The following is a 12,201-nucleotide window of genomic DNA, read 5'->3' as shown; positions in this document are numbered from 1 at the left end:
GCACTCTCCCGCCCGTTTGGGAGCTTTGGTATAATCCCCATGGTCCTGACGGAGTCCCCAGCATCCACTTAGGACGTCAGAGAAAATAAGAATTTACTTACCGATAATTCTATTTCTCGTAGTCCGTAGTGGATGCTGGGCGCCCATCCCAAGTGCGGATTGTCTGCAATACTTGTACATAGTTATTGTTACAAAAATCGGGTTATTATTGTTGTGAGCCATCTTTTCAGAGGCTCCGCTGTTATCATGCTGTTAACTGGGTTCAGATCACAGGTTGTACAGTGTGATTGGTGTGGCTGGTATGAGTCTTACCCGGGATTCAAAATCCTTCCTTATTGTGTACGCTCGTCCGGGCACAGTATCCTAACTGAGGCTTGGAGGAGGGTCATAGGGGGAGGAGCCAGTGCACACCACCTGATCCTAAAGCTTTTACTTTTGTGCCCTGTCTCCTGCGGAGCCGCTAATCCCCATGGTCCTGACGGAGTCCCCAGCATCCACTACGGACTACGAGAAATAGAATTATCGGTAAGTAAATTCTTATTTTCTATGTGTATTTTAAGGTTAAGTTGTCTTTGTTCCACTATAAGTACTTTTCTCTTACGTCCTAGAGGATGCTGGGGACTCCAAAAGGACGGTGGTGTATAGACGGGATCCGCAGGAGAAATGGGCACACTAAAAAGACTTTGACTAGGTGTGAACTGGCTCCTCCCTCTATGCCCCTCCTCCAGACCTCAGTTAGACTTTGTGCTCAGGACTGACTGGACACTCACTAGGGGAGTTCTCCTGAGTTTCTCTTGAAAATACTTTTGTTAGGTTTCTTATTTTCCGGGAGACCTGCTGGCTACAGGCTCCCTGCAGCGTGGGAGTGAGGGGAGAGAAGCAGGACCTACTTCTTCTTAGTTTAAGGGCTCTGCTTCTCGGCTACTGGACACCATTAGCTCCAGAGGGTTCGATCACTTGGTTCGCCTAGCTGCTTGTTCCCGGAGCCACGCCGTCACCCCCCTCACAGAAGCCAGAAGAAAGAAGCCGGGTATTAGAAGAACAGAAGACATCAGACGGCAGAAGACTTCAGTAACGGTACAGCGCAGCGGTCGCGCTGCGCTCCATGCTCCCACACACACTTCACCAACGGCACTCACAATGTTCAGGGCGCTGGGGGGGGGAGCGCCCTGGACAGCAGTTACTGGGGTCAGATGGACTGGCAAAACGCATATACGGTGCCCGGACACCGTATAGAATACCCCCGCCAGTATAAAGAATTTCAAAATTGAGCGGGCTACAGCGCGTTGGGAAGGGGCGGGGCTTAGCCACACAGCTCACCAGCGCCATTTTCTCTCTCTCCACAGCGGCTGCAGAGACGCTGGCCCGGACCTCCAAGGTCCTACAAGTAACAAGGGGGCAAAACGGGGGGGGGGGGCACATAAAATTTGGTGCTTTTTATCCTATTTAGACAGCGCTAGACACATATATTATTTCTATTTAGTATATGGGCGCTGGGATGTGAGCTGGCAATACTCCCTCTGTGTTTCTCTCTACAGGCTTCCCTGTGGGTCTGTCCCCTTGTTTTTGGCCGGTGTGTGTGTGGGGGTGTCGGTGCTACGTGTCGACATGTCTGAGGCTGAGTGTTCCTCCCCGGAGGAAGTTACTGGGGGCGCTGAGAGAGATTTGGGAATGACTCTGTCGGCACCGACTGCTGATTGGTTGACTATGCTGAGTACACTGAATGCAAATGTGGCTTTATTGTCCAAGAGGCTGGATAAATCTGATTCGCAGACACAAACATGGAGGAAATCCATGGAGGAGGCTTTGTCTCAGGTACAGACCAACTCAGGGTCACAAAAGCGTTCATTTACCCAGATGGCAGATACAGATACCGACACGGACTCTTATTCCGATGTCGATTTCAATGAGGCTTCTTTATATCCAAGGGTTGTTAGGAGTATTCAGTACATGATTGTAGCTATCAAAGATGTTTTACATATCTCTGAGGAACCTGCTGTTCCAGACACAAGGGTTTGCTTATTTAAGGGGAAAAAGCCTGAGGTGAAGTGTCTCCCCTCTCATGAAATGAACGCGCTTTGTGAAAAGGCTTGGGAGTCGCCTGACAAAAGGTGTCAGATTCCCAAGAGAATTTTTTATGGCGTATCCTTTCCCCTCTGACGACAGGGAAAAATGGGAGTCATCTCCCAATGTAGACAAAGCTCTATCCCGATTGTCCAAGAAGGTGGCGCTTCCGTCTCCTGACACGGCTGCTCTCAAGGATCCAACGGATCGCAAGCTGGAGACGACATTGAAGTCCATTTTCGTTAATACTGGTGCATTGCTCAGACCTGCTGTGGCGTCGGTATGGGTGAGTAGTGCTATTGCTAAGTGGGCTGATAATTTGGCTTCTGATATGGATACCCTTGATAAGGATAACATTCTTGTGACTCTTGGTTATATCAAGGACGCTGCAGATTACCTAAAGGATGCGGCGAGGGATGTTGGCCTCTTGGGATCAAGAACCAATGCCATGGCGGTCTCGGCCAGGAGGGCGCTGTGGATTCATCAATGGAATGCTGATGCCGACTCCAAGAAAAATATGGAAGCTCTCCCCTTTAAAGGTAGTGTCTTGTTTGGTGACGGCCTTGCTTACCTGGTGTCTACCGCTACTGTCATCTTTTCTTCCTTATGTTCCCACACAACAGAAAAAGGCGCCCCATCATCAGATGCAGTCCTTTCGGCCTAATAAATACAAAAAAGGAAAGGGCTCGTCCTTCCTCGCTTCAAAGGGTAGAAGACTGGGAAAGAGATCGCCTGTCGTGTCAGGCTCCCAGGACCAAAAGTCCACCCCCGCCTCTACCAAGTCCACCGCATGACGCTGGGGCTCCCCTGCGGGAGTCCGTATTGGTGGGGGGCCGTCTCCGATTCTTCAGTCAGGTCTGGTTTCAATCGGCCCTGGATCCTTGGGTCTCAGACATAGTGTCCCAAGGGTACAAGCTGGAGTTTCAGGAGATGCGCCCCCGCCGCTTATTCAAGTCGGCCTTTCCGGCTTCTCTTCCAGAAAGAGAAGTGGTAAATGCTGCGATACAAAAGCTGTGTCAACAGAGGGTCGTTGTGCCGGTTCCCCCGTTCCAACGGGGGGATGGGTTCTATTCGAGCCTCTTTGTCGTACCGAAGCCGGACGGCTCGGTCAGACCGATTCTGAACCTGAAATCCCTCAATCCATACTTGAAAATTTTCAAGTTCAAGATTGAGTCTCTTCGAGCGGTGATCTCCAGCCTCGAAGGGGGGGATTTTATGGCGCCAGTCGACATAAAAGATGCCTACTTACACGTTCCCAATATATCCTCCACATCAGGCCTTCCTGAGGTTTGCGGTGCAGGATTGTCATTACCAATTTCAGGCGTTGCCGTTTGGGCTTTCCACGGCCCCGAGGGTTTTCACCAAGGTAATGGCGGAAATGATTGTTCTCCTTCGCAAGCAAGGGGTCACCATTATCCCGTACTTGGACGATCTCCTGATGAAGGCGAGATCAAAGGAACAATTGTTAAGAAGTTTGGATCTCTCCCTGTCGGTTCTGCGACATCACGGTTGGATTCTAAATTTGCCAAAGTCTCAGTTGATCCCGTCCACTTGGCTGCCCTTCCTGGGCATGATCCTAGACACGGAGCTACAGAGAGTGTTTCTTCCGGAGGACAAAGCTCTGGAGATCCAGACCATGGTCAGGGAGCTTCTGAGGCCGACAAGTGTGTTGATTCATCAATGCACTCGAGTGCTAGGGAAGATGGTTGCGGCTTACGAAGCCATTCCGTTTGGCAGGTTTCATGCCCGGGAGTTTCAGTGGGATCTGCTGAACAAATGGTCCGGGTCTCACCTGCACATGCACCGGAAAATAAATCTATCTTCCAGGGCCAGGATTTCTCTCCTGTGGTGGCTGCAAAGTTCTCACCTTCTAGAGGGATGCCGATTCGGAATCCAGGACTGGGTCCTGCTGACCACAGATGCAAGTCTCCGCGGCTGGGGCGCGGTCACGCAAGGAGGAAGTTTCCAGGGAAAGTGGTCAAGCCAGGAATCTTGTCTCCACATAAATGTTCTCGAGTTAAGAGCCATTTACAACGGCCTCCTGCAAGCGAAGAACCTTCTTCAGGGTCTCCCTGTCATGATCCAGTCGGACAACATAACTGCGGTGGCGTATGTAAACCGCCAAGGCGGAACAAGGAGCAGGGCGGCAATGGCGGAGGCCACAAGAATTCTTCGCTTGGTGGAACAGCACATGAGCGACTCTGTCAGCAATCTTCCTCCCAGGCGTGGACAACTGGGAAGCAGACTTCCTCAGCAGACACGATCTCCATCCAGGAGAGTGGGCTCTTCATCAAGAGGTATTTGCAGAAGTGACAAGGCGTTGGGGAATTCCTCCGATAGACATGATGGCGTCTCGCCTCAACAAGAAGCTTCCGAGGTATTGTTCCAGGTCGAGGGACCCCCTAGCAAGTGCAGTGGACGCCCTGGTAACTCCGTGGGTGTTTCAGTCGGTGTATGTGTTCCCTCCGCTTCCTCTCATTCCAAAGGTGTTGAGGATCGTAAGACGAACGGGTTCAGGCAATACTTGTCTTTCCAGATTGGCCACGGAGGGCCTGGTATCCGGATCTTCAGGAATTACTAGTAGAAGATCCTTGGCCGCTTCCTCTAAGAGAGGACCTGTTACTGCAGGGCCCTGCGTGTTTCTGGACTTACAGCGGCTGCGTTTGACGGCGTGGAAGTTGAACGCCAAATCCTATGCTCGGAAAGGTATTCCCGGGGAGGTCATCCCCACTCTCCTTAAAGCTAGGAAGGAGGTTACGGCAAAACATTATCAGCGTATTTGGAGAAAGTATGTGTCGTGGTGTGAAACCAAAGCAGCTCCTGCGGAGGAGTTTCACTTGGGTAGTTTCCTCCACTTTTTGCAGGCAGGCGTGGATGCAGGCCTGAAATTGGGTTCCATCAAAGTGCAGATTTCGGCTTTATCCATTTTCTTTCAGAAAGAATTGGCCGTCCTTCCTTAGGTTCAGACTTTCGTGAAGGGAGTGCTGCATATCCATCCTCCATTTGTGCCACCCGTGGCACCGTGGATCTTACTTAAAGAGCATCAGAAAGGTTTGGGCCATAGGCTTGCTGGCCATTACTTCAAAGGACATTATTCAAAGGATAACTACAAGTTTAAACATAATTTTGACGTTACACCGACGTTAAACCGAAGGAAAACAGAAGGACAACAATCTATCCACAATCTGAACCACTAAAGGACAGCTTTCAAACATATGTGAGTCCAATTCCTCTACACATCCAACTATTCCAGCCTGAGTAACCCATACTTATAACTTAAATCTGAGATAGGAACGCAACAAGATCTTTACACTTCATCCGCAACTACTCAAATTTATGTCTATAGCTTACCAAAAACATCTGAATTCTCAACTGTACCAATGTTATCTGTCTTTTTACACTATGAAAAGACATCCCCAAACTGCTCACTACAGCTCTCTCTTGTGCAGACTCATGTATGTTTTTTGATGTAATGATTGCCTTATAATTGGCATTGCATGTGTGGGGAAGTTGCACAGTGAAACCTAGTTTATTATTTCATGTTCACTGGTGTTTACCACCTTTGATCATTTGACCATTGTGGTCAGGTGTACTATATCTTTACATTTAGTGAGGTGTAGTCATGGTGTAAAGGACACAGTGTGATTCCTGATTAGTAAAAAAAAACAAAAAAACAAACAAACACTGAGCAACATCCCCAAACAGGTAATTTCAACTTTAAACTTGTAATTTATTTTGTACGGTCTGGACATGGCTACTAATAACAAATGCACAGACAAAATTCTGAAAGCTATGAGTGCAAATGCTAGGAGCTTGGGAGACAAAATTCCAGAACTAATTGCGATAATGACAAGGGATAACCTGCATTTTTTCGCAATTACAGAGTCATAATGCAATGAGAATCATGTCTGGGACATAGCTATACCAGGATACAATTTATTTAGGAAGGATAGAATAGGAAGAATAGGAGGAGGGGTAGCAATGTATGTGAAAAAAAGCATAAATGCTAATTTAAAACAAAATATTGAAGACAAAACTGAGGCCCTTTGGGCCACCATAGAAACCGGGGAGAAGGACATTATTCGCATTGGGGTGATCTGTAGACCACCAGGCCAGGGGTAGGATTTGGACAGGAACCTATAATTGGACATCACTAAAATGGCGTTAAAGGTAGAAGTCATAATCATGGGAGACTTTAATTTACCTGATGTAAATTGGGAGGGGTCTCTTGCAAGTTCAGCTACAAGTGGCAAATTTCTAAATTCCTTACAGGGAGCATCTCTCAAGCAATTGGTGAGTGAGCCCACTCGCAAAGACTCAATATTAGATTTAATTCTTACAAATGGTGTTAGGATATCCGACATATATGTGGGTGAGCACCTGGGATCCAGTGATCATCAAGCAATATGGTTTAGTATAAAGACAAGATCCAACTCCTGTCACACAAAAACAAAGGTGTTGGATTTTAGAAATGCTGACTTTGCAAAAATGGGGAGATGTTTAAGTGATTCATTGGTGGACTTGAGGAACTTGGAAGGAGTGCAGGAGAGGTGGGAAAAACTAAAAAGTGCAATACTAAGGGCAACAGACCTTTGTATCAAAAGGGTTAGGAAAAACACCAGGAAAAGAAAGCCAGTGTGGTTCACAGAAGAAGTAGCAACTAGTGTGAAAGCAAAAAAGATGGCTTTTAGGAAATACAAACAGACTCAAAATAATAACGACAAAGAGGTGTATCTTGACAGACGGAAGGATGCTAAGAAAGTGATCAGACGTGCATAGGCAGAAGCTGAGGAGAAAATGGTAGATAAAGGGGGCAAAACTTTTTTTAAGTATATAAGCGAAAGGAGAAAATCAAATGGAGGAATAATAAGACTTAAGACAGAGAGTGAGCATTTGGTGGAGGGAGACAAGGCAATAGCAGATCACCTAAATAATTATTTTTGCTCAGTATTTACTACAGAGCAAGGGATGGGGCCACAGTTAAGTTGCAAGGACATTCATAAAAATAAGGCAGATGAAAGTACATCTACAGAGAAGAAGGTCCTAACAGAACTTTCAAAACTAAAAGTGGATAAATCAATGGGACCAGATGGGATACACCGAAGGATACTCAAAGAGCTAAAAGATGTGCTGGTTACACCTTTAACAGAATTATTTAACCAGTCACTAAATACAGGTGCTATTCCAGAGGACTGGAAAAGAGCAAATGTAGTTCCACTGCACAAAAGTGGAAGCAAGGAAGAAGCAAGTAACTACAGACCAGTAAGCCTTACATCAGTAGTAGGGAAAGTAATGGAAAAACTATTAAAAGAAAAAGTTGTGGAATATCTTAAATCAAACAACTTACAGGATCCAAAACAGCATGGATTTACTGGTGGGAGATCATGCCAAAAAATCTTATTGACTTTTTTGACTCTGTGACGAAAATAATAGATCAAGGGGGAGCTGTAGATGTAGCATATCTAGACTTTAGTAAGGCATCTGACACTGTCCCACATCGCAGACTGCTAAATAAACTTGAAAGCGTGGGGGTGGATTATAAAACTGTTAAATGGATAAGAACCTGGTTGCAGGATAGGAAACAGACAGTTGTAGTGAATGGAGTTCAATCTATGGAGGGAAATGTTACCAGTGGAGTACCCCAGGGATCTGTACTTGGTCCAGTTCTCTCTAATATATTTGTTGGTGACATTGCAGATGGTATTGAAGGGAAGGTATGCCTTTTTGCAGATGATACAAAGATATGCAACAGGGTAGACACACCGGGAGGTGTAAAACAAATTATTGATGACCTAGGTAGGCTTGAGAAATGGTCAAGAACGTGGCAACTACAGTGTAATGCTAAAAAATGCAGAATCATGCACTTGGGTCTCAAAAACCCAAAGGCTAAATATAGTGTCAAGGGTACTATAATGGAAACTACTGAGGAGGAAAGGGATTTAGGAGTCACTATTTCAAGTGACTTGAAGGCAGGAAAGCAATGCAACTAAGCAATGAGGAAGGCAAGTCAGATGCTTGGTTGCATAGGGAGAGGAATCAGTAGCAGGAAAAAAGAAGTGATAATACCACTGTATAGGTCATTGCTGCGTCCCCATCTGGAATACTGTGTCCAGCTCTGGAGACCATATCTCCAGAAATATATAAATACATTAGAGAGTGTACAAAGAAGGGCAACTAAAATGGTGCATGGCCTACATCACAAAACTTACCCGGAAAGGCTGAAAGATCTTAACATGTATAGTTTGGAGGAGAGAAGGGAAAGGGGAGACATGATAGAAACTTTCAAATATATCAAGGGTCTTAACAAAGTTCAGGAGGGAAACATTCTTCAAAGGAAGAGAAGTATTAGAACTCGAGGGCATACACTGAGACTGGAGGGGGGGAGGTTCAGGGGAAATTTGCGGAAAAATTACTTCACAGAAAGGGTAGTGGATAAGTGCAATAGCCTCCCATCAGAGGTGGTAGAGGCTAAGACTGTAGAGCAATTTAAACATGCTTGGGATAGGCATATGAATATCCTTACAAAGAATTAAGGTTCAAAAAGGGTTGAGATTGCCTAAAAGATAAAAAAAAAAGGGTCAGACTAGATGGGCCAAGTGGTTCTTATCTGCCGTCAATTTCTATGTTTCTATCTTGAAGTGGTGTTGTAGTTTCTTATGTCTCACTGGTTTGAACCTTTGCGTAAGGTTGAGCTAAAGTTTCTCACTTCGAGTGTCCGAATTGGCGGCTTTGTCTCACAAGAGCCCATATTTGATCTTTCATGTGGATAGAGCGGAATTGAGGACTCGTCAGCAATTTCTGCCGAAGGTGGTTTCTTCGTTTCACATAAATCAGCCTATTGTGGTACCTGTGGCTACGGATGCTGTGGCTGTCCCAAAATCTCTTGATGTCGTAAGAGCTTTGAAAATTTATGTCGCCAGAACGGCTTTTATTAGGAAAACGGAGGCTCTGTTTGTTCTGTATGCTTCCAACAAGATTGGAAATCCTGCTTCCAAGCAGACGATTGCACGATGGATTTGTAATACGATTCAGCACGCTCATTCTTCGGCTGGGCTGCCGTTGCCGAAGTCAATAAAGGCCCATTCTACCAGGAAGGTGGGCTCTTCTTGGGCGGCTGCCCGAGGGGTCTTGGCACTTCAGCTACGTGGTCGGGTTCAAACACTTTTGCTAAGTTCTATAAGTTTGATACCCTGGCAGAGGAGGGCCTCATGTTTGCCCAATCGGTGCTGCAGAGTCGTCCGCGCACTCCCGCCCAGTCTGGAGCTTTGGTATAGACCCCATGGTCCTTTTGGAGTCCCCAGCATCCTCTAGGACGTAAGAGAAAATAGGATTTTAATACCTACCGGTAAATCCTTTTCTCCTAGTCCGTAGAGGATGCTGGGCGCCCATCCCAGTGCGTACTGTTACTTGCAGTTGTATTGTTGTTTTAAGTTACACAATGGTTGTTTATCGGTTATGTTCAGCTTGTTGCTGTATTTTTTCGTTCATACTGTTGTCTGGTTTTCTTGCTAATCCAGTTGTACGGTGTGTTTGTGGTGTGAGCTGGTATGTGTCTCACCCTTAATTTAACAAAAATCTTTTCCTCGAAATGTCCGTCTCTCCTGGGCACAGTTCCTATAACTGAGGTCTGAGGGAGGGGCATAGAGGGAGGAGCCAGTTCACACCCAGTCAGTCTTTTTAGTGTGCCCATGTCTCCTGCGGATCCCGTCTATACCCCATGGTCCTTTTGGAGTCCCCAGCATCCTCTACGGACTAGGAGAAAAGGATTTACCGGTAGGTATTAAAATCCTATTTTTATAAAATAGTTGTCTTTCAATTGGGGGAGCTATAAACAGTACCCAGGCATTATTAAACTATTAGTTTAAATCTAATATAAATCGTTGGCCTACATTTAATATAAACAATCCCAACATGACCCATTCCATAAGGACAAAATTATGATTACAATCACCTGTGTTGAAACACTTTTCTTACCAATGAAATAGTTCAACACAGGTAACTACAATCATATATAAAGAGGAAAGTCCAGGTAGAGAGCATTTTTTCAGTCCTGAAATGGGTCATGTTGGGAGGTATATACAATCATATACAACCCCCCCCCCCCCCCCCCCCCACACCTTTTCATCAGGGGCCCCCAAAGGCTTAATCCGGCCCTACTAGTTCACAGAGCTCAGCCAGCAGAACCTGTATTAAAGTCAATAAACAAAGGAACATATTTTAAATCATTTTGTTATCTGAGGAAAGAAATTGCATTTTCCTGGTCAGGAAACTTATTATACTTTATAATACTGAATTTCATTGTTACAGCTACAAAGAAGATGATGACTTTGAAACAGATTCTGATGATCTGATTGAAATGGCAGGAGAGGAAGTAGAGGAGCCAGAAGATAGTCATGAGACTATTGAGAAAGTATTGGAATCCAGAAATGGGAAGAAAGGAGGTAAGAGAATGTGGATACGTGGTTATATCCTGCAAACTATACACACACAGTTTCACATCTATTTCACAGCATGATCTTAATAATTATGATGATAATAATAATAATGTCATTGTAAGAGAAATGACAGTTAAGAACATTTTCTTAGTTTGCTGTAGTTGTTTTGTATAAACAGTTAAAGAGAGGTACCTTAGAACATATATGGAATGGTGTGTACTCAGTTTGCTACAACTATTACCTTTAGTTTCTGAGCAATTTGTAACTTATGCTAACATCCAATTGTAGCTACTGGAGCCTCAACGACCGTTTATGCTACTGAAGCTAATGGGAATCCTTGCGCTGACTTTAACCCTGAAACGGACGAAGTGGAGCAGCAATATCTTATCAAATGGAAGGGCTGGTCTTATATCCACAGCACATGGGAGAGTGAGGAGTCTCTACAGCAACAGAAGGTGAAAGGCCTGAAAAAGCTGGAGAATTTTAAGAAGAAGGAGGATGAAATCAATCAATGGTACAGTTTGAGTATGGTTCTATTACTGTCAGTGGCCTCTTAGTGTCTCAGATACTGTGAGAGAAAGAGGCTTTCCAGTGCCAATCATGATAAATTAAGGCGGGTACACACTAGGCGATAAAGAAATGCCGGCGATGAGCGACTATATCATTGAACGATATATATCATTCAACGATATAGTGCGTACACACTGAACATTATCGTCCAGAGATAACGATCAGTGACGTCACTGCCGACACTCCCGAACATGCAGCTCAGCCCGACATTGACGGGTTGAGCAGCATGTCTGCTCAATAATGATGATCGCTGAACCACGTGCAGGAGCGCACATCGTTCAGCATTGACCAATATTGCACACTGAACGATTTCAGACAAAAAATAAACGATAAGAACATTTATGTCATTATCGTTTATTTTTCAGGCAGAAATTGTCTTGTGTGTCTCCACTCAATTAGATCTACCGCTCCTTCGACGAAGACTCTTTCTCCCTAATATCCCTATCAATCCACACTCCTCCATGAACACAAAATAATTGAGGAGTGTGGAGTGGATATTACCGTGAAGTTGAGCTGCCAGTTATAAAAGTATTTATAATAAATATCAGTGCCATTGTTCCTCCCCCTAAGGTGTTCAGTAATATACATTAGAAACACGTAGGATGAACACTAACAACAGAACACATTCCTCATCATCTGACTGGGGAACACTGTTACGATGACGGTGGGTTGAACCACAGGAGATTAATCTGGCTCCACCCCCAACATAACCCCTCCCACTTGTTTCCTAGTACCTATGTGACTTTGCTCCTCAGTTAGCTTTGTTTTACTTTGTTTGATTTGTTTTTTTGTCACCAAACTCAGCTCCTGTTTACAGGGCTCAGGCAGTCAGAGCGCATCCCATTAGTCAGAGGGGTATATTCAATAAGTGTCGGACCCTTTCCGACAATGACCTATTCAATATGCTACCAAATCTGACTGCCGGATTTGGCCACTGCTGCTCAACCCGATCCTCGCTGCTGTGGGTGTTGCTACTGCTGCTCCCCTCCGCACCGGCCGGGCGTCCACATCTTCCGTGCTGCTGCTGCTGACCCCAGCAGCAGCAGCAGCAGCATGGCTCTTCCTCCCCGGGCCTGGAGCAGCTGCCTTTCATCAGGTAGCGGGGGGACCCCCAGATGACACCTATCCCCCC

At 45.5% G+C, this 12,201-nt stretch overlaps 1 protein-coding gene across 4 annotated transcripts in view; it reads left to right on the top strand.

Moving 5' to 3' along the window:
• Nucleotides 1-12,201, top strand: part of CHD2 (chromodomain helicase DNA binding protein 2) — a 241,660-nt gene that overhangs the window by 103,079 nt on the left and 126,380 nt on the right. For all 4 annotated transcript variants that reach the window (XM_063925729.1, XM_063925730.1, XM_063925728.1 and 1 more), the window contains exons 8-9: nt 10,372-10,505; nt 10,788-11,013. In XM_063925729.1, coding sequence (XP_063781799.1) covers nt 10,372-10,505; nt 10,788-11,013 — 360 coding nt within the window. The remainder of the gene's footprint in view (nt 1-10,371; nt 10,506-10,787; nt 11,014-12,201) is intronic.

Source organism: Pseudophryne corroboree, chromosome 6, assembly GCF_028390025.1.
Source record: "Pseudophryne corroboree isolate aPseCor3 chromosome 6, aPseCor3.hap2, whole genome shotgun sequence".
Taxonomy (NCBI): Eukaryota; Metazoa; Chordata; class Amphibia; order Anura; family Myobatrachidae; genus Pseudophryne; species Pseudophryne corroboree.
This window is presented reverse-complemented; position numbering and strand designations above follow the sequence as displayed.